Source organism: Helicoverpa zea, chromosome 14 (genome assembly GCF_022581195.2).
Source record: "Helicoverpa zea isolate HzStark_Cry1AcR chromosome 14, ilHelZeax1.1, whole genome shotgun sequence".
Taxonomy (NCBI): Eukaryota; Metazoa; Arthropoda; class Insecta; order Lepidoptera; family Noctuidae; genus Helicoverpa; species Helicoverpa zea.
Genome location: NC_061465.1, coordinates 6679403 through 6697243, shown reverse-complemented (window position 1 = coordinate 6697243; position 17841 = coordinate 6679403). Strand labels below are relative to the sequence as shown.

The following is a 17841-nucleotide window of genomic DNA, read 5'->3' as shown; positions in this document are numbered from 1 at the left end:
GATAATCGATGTCGCCGTTCCGCATGACGAGAACCTCGTGAAAGCTGAGAAAGAGAAACAAATAAAGTAACTTGACTAAGCGCACGAGGTCGTTGCTATGTGGAATGTCGACACGGCCAATGGTCTACTAATAGTCGAGAGCCTCGACCAACACCTCATGAGGCTCTCGTTAGACGGCTGGATTAAGGGACTGATTCAGAAGGCAGTATTCCTTGATACGGTGCATATTGTGAGGTTTCTGCATAGACATAATATAGTAAAGTTTAGTATATTACATCTATGGGTTTCTGTCTCTGGGACCCTAACCACCGGTACCTAAAAATGTAAAAAATAGGTTGAGAAATCAATAAATAACTACTCAAATATGTGTAAAATACCAAGGTGGTTGTAGGTAAGTTTAAAAACTAATAAATAGGTACAAGAATTTATTACAAAAAACATTCAATCACAAGACAATAGACATGTGAATTCAACACCAAACCATGTCTATTATCTCCTTCGTTTTGTTAAGTAGTAGTAATATAATGCTAAGCTTTATTATGGCGAATGTTTGATTACTTGTTTCAATCCGGTCGAGAGCCATATAGATTAGAGATGGAGTGGTAAAATACATTGGGATAGGCTAATAAGCTACTTTAAATATCTAAAATAAAATAAAAAAAAATATAAATATCAACAACTTTATTCAACAATAACTAAACTAAATTATGACAAATGTTCTTAATCTTTGCACTCCCAAGGCATTCTCCATCTTTATACAGTACTCCAAATTGGCCTTCTGTTAATGCCCTTAATTTATTATCTAGTATAATAGTCAGCCCTTCAGCATTTCTGACCACTCTACAGGCTGTGAGTGGTTTTGTGTGTTGAAATCGAAAGTAGCAATTCAATACACTATTATTGACTAATTCTGTGGGTTCACTATGTATCCAATGGGGTGGGCCTGTTAAACATATATTATTCCAGAGTGCTGGGTGCTTGGTTCCTGACACCTGAAAATGTTTTCTTGATTATTTACTGGTGTTCAAAATAATTAACCAATTCACATAGAGCAGTTTGAAATTTTTCATACCACATAAATATTGTTTGTATCCAAATCTTTTTTAAATATGAAGTATGCTTCTTTATGGCTTGGTATACAACATCTTTGACCAACTGTCCACTTGTGCAGACCTCCATGTTCTCCCACTACTTGACCTGTGTCTACGTCTATGAACTGACCTTTCTTTGTTTCAATGTACTGTGAAAAAGAAAGATGTACATTCGTTTTTATAGATTAAAAAAATATTTTATTATGTTTTTTTTTTCTCCAAAACTTACTTCTTCAATGAAATCCTGAAACTTATTTTTTCCAATGAAACAGATACCAGTGCTGTCTTTTTTACCGGCTACATTCAACAGGCCTTCAGATTTAGCTATTTGCCTAACTTCCTTCTTTAACAACCCCGCTAAGGGAAACATACATTTTCTGAGTGAGAATTGCTTCACTTGTGATAGGAAGAATGTTTGATCTTTGTGTTTATCCATAGGCTGTAACAACCTAACTCCTGAAAATTAATATCAATTTAAGACCACTCAATAGGTTTTTACAAAAATAACAGTAAGTGTTAATGCATCAATGGTAATAGTAGGTACCTTCATTCTCATTGTACTTTTCCAAAAACGGGCCGAATGATGTATTTGCATAGTGACCCGTTGCTATAGCATCAAAGCCTAAATTGTTCCTGCAATGTTGGAAAAAGCTGTCAAATTTAATATATCTATTGCACAATATATCCGGGTTTGGCGTTAGACCTGTCTCATACTCTTCAAGTAACACACTGAACACCTCATTCCAATATTCTTTAATAAAGTATACTCTATGCAAAGGAATATCGAGCTTACGACACACAAATGTTGCGTCTTCGAAATCTCTTTCATCTGAACAAAAACCGGCTTCATAGTTATTGTCCCAATTCCTCATAAACACACCTTCAACTTGGTATCCTGGAAGTATTACATGCTTGTATACTACTTTACTTTTATTTACATAAACTCAACACATACTATCACTTGAGGGTACAGAATTTACCAGCTCGCTTGAGGAGAAGTGCAGATACAGCACTATCAACACCTCCTGAGATACCTAATGCTATTTTCTTAAACATCATCGACGTTTAATTTAAACTTCCTAAATCGTAATTATTGAAGATTTTCTTCTTCATTTTTTAAATAATAATTTAACCATGCTCATGCATGCATGCAGTCAATGAAATGTCAAAAAACGACGTAAGTAAATACGTTCAGTTGCACGCATGACATTGCCTGCCTACTAGGATTCCGCTTCTAAAGAGTTATTAGAAGAATAAGAATAGAAAGTATTAGCTGTTCAATGAATCAGCTCAGCTGCAGTTTATCCTGGCTGTTTTGTATGCGTGACTCTTTTTTTGTATCACTTGAATGTTAAACGCTGGTTACTACTGGTTAGATTGTAAGTAAACAACTTAAATAATCGACTAAAATTAAAAGAATAAATATTGCTAGTTTTAAAAATCATGTATTAATATGTTATCTGTGACACTCGGTGATTTGGTGATTTGACAAGATTGAATAGGATTGTTTGTTGAAGTTTGCTTGCTTGGTAGGTTATTCTTGCGGTCTAGGAATTTTGGTATATATTTCCACCAAAATGTCGAACATTAACTTGCAATGTCTATTAGGGATACAGTGTAATGATTTCGTAATGATAGCAGCCGATCAGAGCAATAGCCACAGTATTATGGTGATGAAAGACGGTGAGTTAGCGGTTTTCGTTATGAAGTATTATTTTCATGCTACCTGCATTAATGTTTTAATTATCTATTTCTAGATGAGGAGAAGATTCACAAGATATCTGACAAACTGATAATGGGTGTGATTGGTGATCAAGGCGACTCTACTCAATTTGCTGAATACATTGCTAAGAATATCCAGTTGTACAAAATGCGTAATGGATATGAGCTAGGACCCACTGCTGCCGCTAATTTCACTCGCAGGAATCTCGCCGAGTATCTGAGAAGCAGCGTAAGTATCAGATGCTACCAGCAACGTATAGTTCATAGAAGCTAACACTTGATTTTCTATGTTAACTGGTTAACCATATTCAACTTTCCATTTGTATCACTGTTTATATTTGTCAGTAATTTTTATTTTGTGTGCCATATAGTTATGCTGGTTCTATTTGTAACATCCTATTATAAATTTTTCATATTTTGATCCTCAACCTAATTTATATGCACAGCTTTTCATCCCTACTTCTATATGTAGCATAAAGTTGTTAAACAAAATTGAATCCAGTAGTTCTTTGGTTAGATAGCAGCCCTTACTACAATATGAGATGATCTCTAAACTCACTATAATTACATGTGAACTTCTTATGGAATAATATGAAAATATACTTGACATTTCAGACACCTTACTTTGTGAATGTTCTGATGGGTGGCTATGACAAAGAGAATGGTCCAGAACTATATTTCATGGACTACCTTGCATCCAGTGTGAAAGTACCTTTTGCCTGTCACGGATTTGGTGGTTACCTCAGCTTGAGTATCATGGATCGCTACCACAAAAAAGGTGGGATAATTGACCAATTATTTGATGCAATTACCTGATAATTACAATTCAAGTTTTTTATTCACAGATGTATCTTTTTGTCAAACACATCAGTTTAACATTACTTTTTAGTTGTAATAAATTTTTGCTTGCTGACTAAACTAGGGAATGTTTCTTTACAATTAATATTTTATTCATTTTTCAGATGCCACTGAGGAAGAAGCATATGAAATCCTGAAGAAGTGTGTGAAGGAGGTTCACAGGAGACTGTTTGTCAGCCTGCCAAACTTCCAAGTGACAGTTGTCGATAGGAATGGCATTAGAGTACTGCCTGTTATTAACTCTGAGCTGTTGAAGTGACTTTCTCAATAAAGTAATATTTTCATCATAATTGTTTCATTAACAACAGAAATAGGATAAATCATCCAAAAATACAAATTATCAATATTGGGGTTCTGTTGGGAAATAGAGAAATTACGAATTGGTCGTTTTTGATTTTGTGAATAAATCTATCTCACACTTTCTGGGTATTTTCAAGTAAAAATGTTTTTGAATAAAATAAAAACCAAATAGACTTAAATTGTATTTTTATTTAAATACTATGTTTTCTTAGCTTAGCCTTAAAGAAGTCTTGATAAGTTTGTATTTATCCACCAGCTTTGCTCCGTTCTGGGCTAGATGCCATACTTGTATCAGGATTGTCCATTTGTGAACTATTTGGGTTATCACCATCACCCATATTGTCAGCTTCATTGTCAGATTGATCTGCAACAGACATTTTATTAATTAGTAAATACTCTTTATGTACTACCCTATTATTTATAATTTCTCTAATGTTCTCACCCTTATGTATTCCCCCTAAAAACCTATGTGCTACTCCTGTTAATTCCCTTAGTACTTCCCCTATGAAACCATTTATGTACTACTTCTACATGCTCCCTCATATACCTGAATTGAAAAAAATGCATTGTCCCCATTCTGATAGAGGGCTGTATCTATCCGTTTCAAAATCTACATAAACAAGAATTTATAAATATCAAAAACAAACACACTACCTTTCTTGTCAGCTGGCATATCTTCAGTTCGATTGTTAACAGCAAAGTGGTACTCCAGTTCTTCAAAATCAAATACTTGGTCTGTAGGTAACAGGCAGGGTAAGTATGCTGGGAATGTTGGCTTGCAGGCTATTACTGTAAAAAATAATGTGAATCTATACTAATATTATAAAGCTGAAGAGTTTGTGTGTTTGTTTGAACGTGCTAATCTCAGGAACTACTGGTCCGATTTGAAAAATTCTTTCAGTATTACATAGCCCATTTATCGAGGAAGGCTATAGGCTACTTTTTATCCGGATTCGTGCCAAGGTTCCCACGGGATGCGAGTGAAACCGCTGGCATGAGCTAGTGATGAATAAAATATAATATAGGGAGAGTATAATAAGGGCTTGAAAGGACCTTTTTTTCAAGAAATTACTGCAATTACAGTAAAATACTTACATGGGAACACCTGATTATCTTCAGTATTGAACAGGTTGTGTGTTTCACTAGTTTTAGCTAAGAACTTAGTTAGTGCTCTCTCAATATCCCTCTTTTGTGAGGCAGCCTTTTCTCTAATTGCTTCATATTCTGTCACTGGCTGCTTATGGGTCTGAAAGATTTTTGAAAAAAGAATTAATGTTAAGGCACAAAAAATTATAGTGACTCGCCAAGATTAAAAAAAAAGGCACAATACATGTAAAAGCTTGACCATAGACACTTATGATGTGGAAAGAGGTTCTGGTTAACTTTAAATTATTGTACTAACTGGTGTCCTTATGTAAGCATGTGGATCAGGTAATGGAGGCAGATGGAATGGTATATGAGGAGCAGCCTTGGCCTTAGATCCTGCTGACAGCATGGCTGGTGTCCGAGGAGCTGGGGCTTGCTGGGGAGGCTGAATCACATGCCTGTTGGGCCGAGCAGCATATTGTTCCAGGCCTTGTAAGTTGATGCCTGTAAAGTAAGGATATTATTTACTTATCTGATACATTATCAGATAAAAACCTTTAGCCTGTCATCCTTTTACAAAGCAGCTTTTTGGAACTTTCTTTCACACACATTCCAAAGAATGTGAGTGACTTTTCATCAAAACCATGAAATAACAAGTTAAGACTTTTGGTGGTGCAAGCATATATTTCTGTAATACTCCAAAATGTTTTTAGTGGACACTTCTGAGTTTAGTGAATTAAATAATAGGCCTAGAACTTGAGTATGTACTACTTAACGAACTTAACTGCTACATACCCATATTGATTAGTGCCATATACACATCTCCAAGTACTGGTTCAACTCTTCCCGATAGCTCACAGTATCCTTTAGCTGAGTTACCAACCTCTGTAAGAACTGAAAATAAGATAAAACAAGGTCAGTGGGTTATCTTAGGCGCAGGTAATGCTTCTAACGCTTTGTACGAATCACTTTCAGGCTCTATAATTATGGTGAAAGGCGTTACCGTATTATATCATTTATTGCATTTCATAATGTACATTAGGTGGAAAATATAAAATAATAGTCACAATTATGGACCCTAATGAGCACAGCAAATTAGTTAGAGAAGAGGAAGGCGTTTAATTGATAGCGCGTACATAGCGGGAAGAGAAAAATAGAGGTCGGAAGCATGCATTTAATTCAGAGAAATTAGAAATTACTTACAACACTGAAGCATTTCTGTAAGAGTTTCTAGTGCCATTTTTTCAGCAGACTCGAAGCCTGTTTCCAGCAAAACAGTGGATACAGCTATGTTTAATATTCGTCTCCGAGCATCTAAACCACTTTCTACTTTCTCAGTATTTTCTGCCATATTGTGCTACTCAATATTGTGGAGTACCACCAAGTTTTGTAATACAGTCAAGAGCAGCCAAGAGTCAACAAGTTGATACGTTTTTATGTTTTATCCGATTCCGATCCGACGACAAAAAATATATGTATGTTTGACACTGACAGATCATAGGATGACAGAAAAGTATTTTTTTTATCTGCTACAGGGCAGACTAAAGTCTGTCGACTATACCGCCTAAAGAAAACAGAAAGTTTATTAGTTGAACGATTTTGAATTAATCTTTTATTTTACTTCAAAACACAAGGAGCTTTCCTATTTATAAAGGTACAGTTTCATGAAATTAAATACGAGGTGTGTAAACCTCAAGACACGCGAAATGTGAAGAAAAAAAAGAAACTTTACTTTGACATTTTTGAAGTATGACACATTGACACTGCGTATTTGACGTTACGTGCGTAAGCATCGAGCAAGCATCGATTTCATCACGAAAATTACATATTCCTTGTTCTTTTTGGTACTTGTTTAATTAGAATCAACTGATTTTGAATATAAACTAATTTAGAGGATCTGTGTGCAAGTTTCGATGAGAAGGTAACTTTAAATTAACATATGTGTCACTTATCAAAGTTACAAATAGAAGAAGCAAATTGGGTAAGTGCCTTGGCTAATCATTATTGTATTTGTATAAATCTCAATTTCATGCCTAATTGAGCCACCTACCAGGTCACCAAAACTTCCTGATGTCATGTGTCTGAATGTTATACGTGTCCAAATTTGAGTTATCTAATAAAAGCTGTTGCTACTACTCTTTTCTTAGGAATTAGAAAGTTATAGTAGAAGTTAAACTTTAACTATTAATAACAGTAAAATTTATGATTACAAATCTTAATGTTTATAATTTACCTAAATGCATTATGTTTTATTTAAATTTCAGTCAATTTGGAGTACCTGAAGCAGTTAAATAGTTATCAATATGGTGAAAATTTATGCACTGGGTGTGCTATACAAAGGAGTCAACAGTGCGACACTCCTTAAGGCAGCGTACAATCTACAAAGCTTCAGTATATTCCAGCGAGGCTCAGTTCAAGAGTTCATGGTGTTTGTTAGTAAGACAATAGTAGAAAGAACCCAGCCAGCATCTCGGCAGTCTGTTAAAGAAGGAGAGTATATGCTACAAGTCTATGTTAGAGCAGATAACTTAGCAGGAGTTCTGATATCTGACCATGAGTACCCTAACAGAGTGGCTCACACACTGATCACCAAAATACTGGATGAGTTCACAGCAGCAGTGCCTGCTACCCAATGGCCATCAGGCAGTGAAGACAGAATAGATTTCCATGTGTTGCCAGAATACTTAACAAAATACCAAAACCCCAGGGAAGCTGATGCATTGACAAAAATACAGAATGACTTGGATGAAACAAAGATCATTCTCCATGATACTATTAAGGCCGTGCTAGAAAGAGGTGAGAAATTAGATGATGTTGTTGCTAAGACTGAGAGTCTATCGATGCAGAGTAAATTATTTTACAAGACTGCCCGAAAGACTAACAGCTGCTGTAATTTCTAAGGCATTCTGATGTTAGACCTGACTTGGCCATAGTTCAATTATTTTAAATATGATTTTAATATTATTGAAGGCTTGATTTCATTATTGTGGCCATTATTATACCCACTGTAAAAATTACTAGATAAAATGTTAGATTTATTTTTCTGTCATTCTTTACATAATGTCATGTGTTGATTAAGTAGGTATTACATAAATGTTATGTTTTTTGGGGTTTCCTATATTATTGGACATATAGTGTAATGTTAAATGTATGTGAATAATTTTAGGTAAGACAGTGGTCAAATATAATATTGTCAGTAAATAAAATGCTATGATGCCAAATCAGAAATCATCACAATGTTGTAATTAAAGATACTAAATATGGTATCATTTGAAAGCTTTCCCTGTGGCCTAAGTGTTATATTACAATAAACTTTAGTTAAGGCTGCACACATCCAAACTTCTATGGGTGCAAGTTATAGACGTATGGTGTCTGAACAAATATTATGTAATTATTACTTTATAGTAGGATCATAAAATGTATGATCTGTATTCTGCTTGTGTGATAAAAAGTAGCAATTATTGAGATCTATAAGTAAATTGTTTTAAGCATATCCACCTGAATATATTGATGCAATTTGGTTCATTAAAAGATATGCACGGGAGACCTAGAGGTTTAATTTCTTACTATTCACTAGCAAAAGTTTGAGTTGGAGATATTTTGGGTGATGGATGTGTGTAAGCAATAACCTTATATTATGTATAAACAATAAATGTCCTTAATGTAGTAATTGTTAAAAAGCTAGAGTAGTATTGAGTCCTGAGATTTAAATGTTTGAAAACAGGAAGTAAAACTTTATACGAAATACTGTCTGAATGTAAAAGATGTGAAAATTAAATAGGTACCTATTTACTCAGCGCACAGTTTATGATTATATCTTTGGTTTTCATATTTGTATAAATGTATCTTACGTTTGCTAGCTGTACCTATTTCTTATCTATTTGGGAAAGTATTTCATATAAATAAACGTTTTTCCCGCATGCTTAAGAAGTTGCTACTTATCTGAATGTCTATTATTTGTTTTTAAATACATATTTTCATGTGTTAATGAGTCATTTAGGCAGTGATTCATGCTTATAAGTGGTACCCATTGCTGCAAGGCGGTGATAGTACAAAGGTTATGCTCTTATAATCTATACTGATATGATATTTCTCTGTTAAAGGTTCAATATTAATTGCGATTCATGTCTTAATTTAATTCTATATAGTTAATACGATGTTCGAAAGATGTCTTAAAACTATTATCGTAAATGTCTAGAGAGAACAGATTGTCGGATTTGCGACGCAGTTGTGTGACGTCACAATCAATGGAGTATTTTTATGGTGCATGCTAAACAGATGATACAATACATTTTGAATAGTTAACTTGCATATATCCTGTATGGTACGGAAATAGGCTTGAGCAGTATTTTTTAAAAGTAAAAGTATTGCGTTAATACTTTACCTAATGCTAAAGGTCATGGCACATATGAACGGCATGGCACGGCGCAGCTGTTAGGTAGCTGCAAACTAGCTGACATCCCGCCGTTGGCTTCTTTCTATATTGACGTTATTAGTTTTATATGAGATACGATTTTAGAGACAACTGACTAGTTAATTGCTGCCATGACCTTAACACTGCTACCAATAGAATAGACAGCTATCTGGGCTGTATGTGTTCAATAATGACATACTACTCATCCTGCGCTCGTAATGTATTATTACATTTCAGTAAAAGCTAGAAAGTATCAAAGTATACTGCAGTGTGAATCTATAACTGCCAATTTATAAAGATAAAATGGGGTGGCGGGTGCATTGACACGAGGTCGCATACCAACCTTTAACCAACCTGACCTAGATCCTTGAGTGATGACCTGATTTACGTAGTGGCTGCATTCGATTGTACGTCGGCATTCGGCATACATTTATAAAACAAAAAATGCAGCTATACATTCCTCCTTATTATGAAGTAAATTAGATCTGTATATTGTACACGGCAGCCGGGCCTTAGATAGTTTGATTTGATTTGTTTGTACGTAAATCGTGTTTGGAGGGAAAATGTACTGTTGAAGTTGTGGGAGCCAACTTGATTATGGTCGGTATATGTCAGTTAGAAGCTTCCAAGCAAGGCTCTGCTACAATCCATTCATCTACCGACCTCATAGAACACCACAAGCATTTCGCACCCATATTTATTTTATAATGCATCTTAATTTGAGGACAAAAGTAGGAATAGGTAATGCGTTGTGGGTAAAGTGGTGTTTGTATTCTATAGATGTCTGTGGCGATAATAAGGTTATATGTATAATATCTTTACCCTAGTATTGATAAAGTTATAAGGTTATCCTTGAGAATTTTGGATGTGATTTGAAAAATTTAATTGATGTGTAATATCTACTTTGTATTAACATGTTAATGGAAGTTGGATGTTATTTATTGTATACTTGCTTCATGACGTGTTAGTCTATAAATAAATCGATATTTACAATTTATTTTGGGCAGTTTTATTACTGCTAGGTACCTAAAGCTACAATACAAGGCACGATTTGAATGTTTAGTCTACCGGCCCATGTCAGACTTGTAGAACAGATAATCGGGACCGTTTTTTGTAAGACATTCTCTACTTTTTATAGGACGTGTGTGTAGAACTAGTGTCACAAATTATATAATAGTTACTACGTAACAGATAAATCACTCCATACAAAAAGGTCCATACCTACTGTTATAAGCACCTACAAGTTCCCCAACTACCTACAAATTCCTAGCTGCGTTATAAAATGAACCTTAAAAGCTCGAGCGCTTAATTGTTATTCCAATGCGATAGCGACCAGTTCAGTGACCGCAACCGTGCCGTGGCCGTGCTTAGGGTTGCTTCTTACAATTAATTAATATTTAAGTAGGAAAACAAAGTTACGCTTATTTTAAGATAGCCTTTTTTAAAACTGAGTTTTTAAATAAAAAGTAATATCAATAATATTTTTCTTTAGTTAACTATTGTATTGCCAACTAAAATGGAGTGTGGGTACATATTACTAATGTGTTACAGCCTTTTTATCGTCCCACTGCTGGGCACAGGCCTCCTCTCACATGGAGAAGGATTGAGGATTGAGGATTGTACATATTACTAAATCCTACTTATATTATAAATGTGAAAGTTTGTGAGAATGTATGGATGTATGTTTGTTATTCAATCACGCAAAAACGGCTGGACCGATTTGATTGAAACTTGGTATGTAGATAGGTGATACCCTGGATTAACACATAGGCTACGTTTTATCAACACCACGCGGGCGAAGCCGCTGGCGGAAGCTAGTATTAACTAATACGTAAGCATAGGTAAATACTTAAGTAAAGCTTTCGTCAAAATCAAAGGCGGTTTCCAACTATTTTTTGAGCACAAGTGCCATACCCCATATGGTACAATTCCGTCGAGTGTTGATACATACCTAAAATTGGTTTCTGCGTAGCGACACGCGTAATGTTCCGAGTCGTCATTAAGTTGGACCAGAACTATACCTACTTACACTCGAGATGTGTTTTGAGCTACAAAACTCACAATACAGTTCATATAACTAAGTAGGTATCTAAAGTAAAATAAGTACCTAATGATCTCTGTTGTTAAAATCATAAAGTAGATAAGTATTAATTTATTAAAAAAAATAGAATTACTAGATAAGTTCATAAATAGAAAATGTTTCTAAATCTTACAATAGTCGCATATAAACCAACACAACTCAAAATAATCCATCAGTTTGTTAGGTAGCTTAAAAAACCAACAGCATAACATGCCACGAAATAAAAAGGGAACAAATATAATGACCACCATAAAATGCTTTGATACCCTTAGTTTTGCAACCAGAAAAATCTACTGAACACCAGAAAAATAAAGTCTAAAAATGTAATAGTACCAGCTATTTTAGTCACGACTTCACTTTAAATTGTATTCGACCACCAAATTTAGTAAATGATCACCAACTCTTGACGACCAAATTAATGTATTATTTTTGCCTAAATAAGTCACTGTGATTGCCATAAAATGTAGGCTTATTATCAAATAAAGTATTATGATGCCATATTAAGTTATGTGTCCGGCTTGCAATGCATGCGTGAGTGTCAGTATGACGAGTGACAGGGGAAAATGGAAGAAAATGACATATTGCGCCGACCCCAAGTAAAATTGGGAACAGGGCAGGAGAAAGAAGAAGAAGAATGTGTTTCTCAATACACTCCCTCGAAAACACACTCTTATCGCACTGTTTAGAGGCATGCAATAGACAATTTTCCACCCTAGTGCAGGAAAAGGGTCCCCATAATGTAATTACATTTATTGTATCAGGCCGAACTTATTTTTTTGGAGTCAGTTTACTTAAACAGGATAGCAAGATGTAAAAACTTTGATTATCATTTTATATTAAAACGCTGGTATAATTTTGATGATCATTCACTACTTTTGGTGATCATTTACTACTTTTGGGATAACAATGATTTATTTGGACTCATTTTGCTTAAATAGGATAGCAGAATGTAAAAACTTTGGTTATCATTTTACTTTAAAATGGTGGTTTAATTTTGGTGATCATTTACTATTTTTGGCTTGCGCATGATTTATTTTGGAGTAATTTCACTTAAATGGGATAGCAAAGTGTTAAAACTTTGGTTATCATTTTACATTAAAATGCGAGTTTCATTTTGGTGATCATTTACTATTTTTGTCTGCTATTTGTTACTATTTCTGGTGATCAGTTAAACATAAGCCAAATAAAAATAATAATATTGGAACGCGCGCGGCGCGTGTGACTATTGAAAGCCCTGAGCCGCGTGGGGCTACCGGTAACCCAGCGAGCGGTAGGCATTTATCGCTCGCAAGTACGTCGAGTGACAGAGGCCTGCTAGTGTGGTCTATTTTCCTCCTGATACTGTTCATTAGCGTAGATATAACGATGTTGGAATTATGTTAAATTTCTGTCCAGATTCTTCCGAATCGGGTTCTCTTAGGTACGTAGGTAGGAAGGTAAGGATTGTCGTTGGAAATGAAAATTCAAAGTTGAAATAAAAATACATATATTAATTACATCAATATTAAATTACAGCCAACATAACTATTTAGTTTACGATAATAAAATATACCTATATAATTTTCATTGAAACAAAATAAATAATAAAAACAAGGTATTCTTCCTTATTAGTAGAGCTAACACTAAAATCATTGACTATAGAAGGTTGCAATCGCACTTTGTCCAGGTAACATTTAAAACAATCCTCCTACAAGCAAGGGAGAGCTCACTTATAGTAATAATAGTATTATTATGGAATTTACTCATTAATTCTATGATTAATTAATAATGAGTATTGATGTCGGGAGAATCAGCACATGAGTAATTGTAAAGAGCGTCCATTTGTGGGTACTTTGTGCTCTAGAACTATCACCTACACAGACTACGATAAATACAGTTGTAAGCATGCTAAGGGATTCATTAGTTTTAATTAAAACTGGAGTTCTCATTGGACCTAGATACTAGGTATGGACTATAAATATTAGCTGGAAACAATCAGGCGCCGACTCCCCCGTCATCCTTTAACCTAAATAGAAGGAGATTGGTATTACATCATTACTGAATAATAGATTTTTCGCAGCAAAATTTTTGGCATCAAGCAATGATAAAGAAAAAAGAACATAGAAAACTTAAGCTTTGGAATAGACAACCAGTGAGATTGTGCCATACATAACTTATGAGAATAAAATAACATAGTTTATGCTGTAGGAACAAAATGCCTTAAAATTAGTTTTAGAAGACATAAGTTTCGGTTAGTCAATACCATCGTGGTTATACCTAAAGGTATATGTATATTCAGGTAGACCTGTACTATAATTTACCAAATGTAAATAAGGTACAGCTTAGGAAAGGAAACGAAAAATACTGTAGTGATGCCTGTTTGGTAGACAATGATATTGTATGACTCTAAAATTTATATTTATCTATCGTTAAACGGAATGCACATTTCACATGAATCGTAGAGAATATTACCTCCATTTATTTGGAATTATCAATACAGTTAGCGTTTACAAATCTCACTAGATAGATAACAAATAATAGCAAGTTCTAAAACAAAATTATAGTATTTACAAAAATAATAGTCAACACAATACAGAGATACATTGTAGGAAATAGTGAAGGCAGGAAGTGACGTAATAGGTAATCAAATTGAAACGTATAAATGCCCTTTTTTAATTTTCCACACGGGAAATATAACGTTAAATATAATTCTTTATTTCGATCGCACTACTTAAAATTATGTTTCTAATGATAAAGAGATTTCACTATTATAGTCTTACAATATATCTCTTTAACACCAAAGTGTTTTTTTGTTTACATCTATGCTCTAATATTACATTTAAAATATGTTACAATGTTCCCATTTGTTATTTTCCGTAAATTGTAAATATTGGCTGACGTGTAAATGAAATAATAAAAAAAATAATTGAATTTCCATGAAGGTAATGTTGCTAATTAAATAAAGTAAATAGGCAACATGCTCTTGCTCATTTTTGCAAAATCAGTCTTCCTGTAACTACTCTGGACCGGTCCTACTTAAAACAATTACTTCCTACTTTGGATGTTAAAGGCCGAAATGCAAATTTAAAATCAATTCCTCTGAAGGCAGGGTTAACGTTCATTATATTTGCGTTCTATCCATTAATTGATATTATTAAAAAGTTTAAAAATCTACTGCGGATACAAACACGCGGACACGCCTACGGGTACGGAGATGCAACTTGTAGGCGGGCTCTACACAATACGGAACTGAACTGAGGCAACCTTCACCCCGTTATCCGATTAAAATTACGTTCCTATTACATTAAATTATAAAACTTGCAAAATTTGTGATGTATCAATAACTACTTAATATAAAATTGGTGACTCTTTGCAAGAGTCGCGTATATTTTAGAAACTTAAATAGTATGGTTTGAAACGATACGTGTATCGCTAGCTGTGGCGCCATTGCACCTGTCTGTGATGTACCAAACCGCGAACAAATATACAGAAGAGATCCAATCGCGACGATTCTGACATTGCTCACGCGCATCTATGTGCTCTTAAAAAATAAAAGAATAATTTAATATAGACTCTACCTTGACAACAATACACAGACAATATAACTCGATAATGTCTGTGCAACAATATAACAAATAGGTACATAATTAAACATAATTGTAATAATTATAAATGCCTTTTCATTTTCCGAGTAGCCAATCAAAACTTAAAAGTCATACAAAATCGTATCAGCTATACAGAATAGCCATCGAATCAGTACTCAGCTTTCTCATCACTTTTGCAGGAGTGAGAATAAATAGGACATTCGCTCATCTTAACTTCAAGCAAAAAGAAAAATATATTGCTATACATAATTATGCATCTTCTTCAAACATGATTTTCTTACAACTACTTACACATTATAAAAGGCATCCTTTGATACAAATAATTATTCGTCCAAATTATTTGAATCGCAAATCACTGTAAATCTAAATACGAAACAAACTTCTACGACAAATCACGACACAAGCAACAAAACTGACCGATCGGCGATTACTAACACAACGATTACGTAGTTTATTTTCACATAAAATGGCCACAGGTCACACATTCTACGATTTGCACCCGGGAACGCGTTTTTGTACTAATTTAAAGGTTTGCGATGAGATACTATATACTAGATAAATGATCAAGTCCTTAGAGGACTGGGAGCGTCCATCCGCCGTCACACACCGAGCATCATGACGTGCCGCCGACGTGCTAGTTTAATCTTCGAGACGTTACTTTGGTGCTTCACTTTCTTCAGGTAAAATGCATTATAAAAATTTGTTTTGGCGCTACCGTAGCGCGTCGACGTCTCATGTCCGGTGCACAGATCCACACAGATCTTACGAACGATATCCAGAGGGTACCGCGTGGGAGTTCATTTGTTGGGTACGTGTATTTTCTTGGATCTGAAGTCGTATATCTTTCGGCAGAAGAGTACGAGCTCAGGCGACACGGAGGGCGGGAGGCGGCTGTCGTTGGGCGCCACCGCCGGACTCACTTCGCTGGCCGGCATGGGGGGGACGATCGAAGGCCCGATAGGTACGCCTTCTTCAGCCGCTTTTAGCCGTTTGCGATACCTGTAATGATAAAGAAACTTTATTAGATCAATCTAACCGAATTCAGTTGTTCAATGTTTCGGTCACTTGGGCAATCTCTTGGTAAGACTATAGTTCGGCCATTCAGAGAATGCGTTCCTGACACGTCGCGATTGAACTGACGACGTAACTACATTCATTGATTATTGATATAATAATGTTGTTTTAATGCTCCTCAATTGTTAAAACGGTAAACAACCAGCAAAAATATTTTTATCGTAACTGCAACGCCATTGCAAAGTTACGTCGTCAGTTCAATCGCGACGTGTCAGGAACGCATTCTCTGAATGGCCGAACTATAATTTCATAATTTTAAAGTTAGGAGTATTTGTAACTTTTTGTTTGGAGTACAAGTATCATTAGCCGGATTTAGAAATATGTACGTATATGTATATGTAAGTTTTTTTTTTCAATTAATGTAAATATTTTGTGAATAAACAGTGAATCTGTGGATTGTAGATTCTCCAAGACCAAGTGACATTACGACAATTGTTTCTCAGCAGAGCTTACGTTTTAAAAATGATTGTAGGGTGTATTTACAATTAATTATGTCTTCATGTTTTTACGACCGACAGCTGCTTGTACGTTGTATTATACGACCTGCACGGTTATTCGGTTCTAAGCAATATGAGTTATACATACCCTCTTTTCTAAAAAAATTTGATTATACTAGTAAAAATTTTGGGTGTAAAAGTATTTTTTTTTAACCCCCGACGCAAAAACGACGGGGTGTTATAAGTTTGACGTGTCTGTGTGTGTGTGTGTGTGTGTGTGTGTGTGTGTGTGTGTGTATGTGGCATCGTAGCTCCCAAACGGATGATCCGATTGTAATGCGGTTTTTTTTGTTTGAAAGGTATGTCATTCGGGAGTGTTCTTAGCTATGTTTGGTAGAAATCGGTTCAGGTCTTCAAGGTCATCAGCTCGTTTGTTAGGTGTGATAGGAATGTTACACGCTCAGTTTACTTGCAAGCATATGTGGGATCAGACATTTGAAACACTAATGTCTTCTGGAACCACTGAGCTGGTCTGCTGTTAGGACACGAAGATAGGAGACGTAACCCTGAACTGCCTTTTAGTAAACCCATCGAGTTTGGGCTCGTTGAATTTGTCTTGACTAGCTCTCTTCATTTTTCTAATTGACTAGAACCTGATGCAGGAAATAGGATGTGGCGGATGAAACCCTGGAATGCCGGAATGAAACGGATAAACCGATTTATATGTATTTTTGCTGAAAGTCTAAAATTATCAAAGGATAATCTTTATTGTTTCTCAAACTGTGCAATTCTCCCAGAGCCAGTTTGTCATGAGGATTGTTAAACAGCTTCCTTTGGCCGAGATCGCATATAGCGACCACATCTTAAAATAAAAGAAATTAAATGAAAGAAGGAAAAATTAAGTAGCTCCTTCAAAAAGCATGAAATAAAATTAAATTATAAATTTAAAAAACCCCCGACCCAAAAAAAGCACGCTATTATTATGACAAAAGGTTAAAAACGCTAAACCCTATAAAAAGCAAAAAATAACTTTTAACACTACGTAAGTACCAACTAAAGCATGTCAGACTAAACTAAATTTTGACGTGTCGGGGGACCGCTTTTTACCTTTAAAAATAGTACATTAATCAAATGATACCTACTTAATTACAACATTCGTATAAAAAAAACACGTATCTAAACAAAATTATATTTA

The 17841-nt window shown here is 34.9% G+C and overlaps 5 protein-coding genes across 10 annotated transcripts in view; 2 read left to right on the top strand and 3 right to left on the bottom strand.

Annotated features, from left to right (window-relative positions):
* Positions 1-666: 666 nt before the first annotated feature.
* On the bottom strand, positions 667-2281 carry LOC124636188 (mitochondrial tRNA-specific 2-thiouridylase 1). Its single transcript, XM_047172132.1, has 5 exons — positions 2072-2281; positions 1636-1986; positions 1321-1547; positions 1073-1240; positions 667-992 (listed from the first exon to the last, which is right to left on the bottom strand). Exons 1-5 carry the CDS (start codon positions 2148-2150, stop codon positions 696-698), a joined length of 1122 nt encoding a protein of 373 aa, XP_047028088.1. The 5' UTR covers positions 2151-2281; the 3' UTR covers positions 667-695.
* A 290-nt stretch (positions 2282-2571) lies between these two features.
* LOC124636190 (proteasome subunit beta type-2) lies at positions 2572-3958 on the top strand. The gene is made up of 4 exons (XM_047172134.1): positions 2572-2774; positions 2849-3042; positions 3429-3591; positions 3776-3958. Exons 1-4 carry the CDS (start codon positions 2669-2671, stop codon positions 3928-3930), a joined length of 618 nt encoding a protein of 205 aa, XP_047028090.1. The 5' UTR covers positions 2572-2668; the 3' UTR covers positions 3931-3958.
* Positions 3959-4140: 182 nt separating this feature from the next.
* Positions 4141-6557, bottom strand: LOC124636189 (transcription initiation factor TFIID subunit 8). Its single transcript, XM_047172133.1, has 6 exons — positions 6261-6557; positions 5853-5951; positions 5374-5561; positions 5067-5217; positions 4626-4760; positions 4141-4335 (listed from the first exon to the last, which is right to left on the bottom strand). Exons 1-6 carry the CDS (start codon positions 6406-6408, stop codon positions 4217-4219), a joined length of 840 nt encoding a protein of 279 aa, XP_047028089.1. The 5' UTR covers positions 6409-6557; the 3' UTR covers positions 4141-4216.
* Positions 6558-6823: 266 nt separating this feature from the next.
* Positions 6824-10468, top strand: LOC124636191 (synaptobrevin homolog YKT6). The gene is made up of 2 exons (XM_047172135.1): positions 6824-7038; positions 7322-10468. Exon 2 carries the CDS (start codon positions 7361-7363, stop codon positions 7955-7957), a length of 597 nt encoding a protein of 198 aa, XP_047028091.1. The 5' UTR covers positions 6824-7038; positions 7322-7360; the 3' UTR covers positions 7958-10468.
* A 2552-nt stretch (positions 10469-13020) lies between these two features.
* The window catches only part of LOC124636270, a 179743-nt gene continuing 174922 nt past the window's right edge, over positions 13021-17841 (bottom strand). For all 6 annotated transcript variants that reach the window (XM_047172286.1, XM_047172287.1, XM_047172288.1 and 3 more), the window contains one exon: positions 13021-16134. In XM_047172286.1, the coding sequence (XP_047028242.1) occupies positions 15933-16134 (202 nt within the window). In that variant the 3' untranslated portion in view covers positions 13021-15932. The remainder of the gene's footprint in view (positions 16135-17841) is intronic.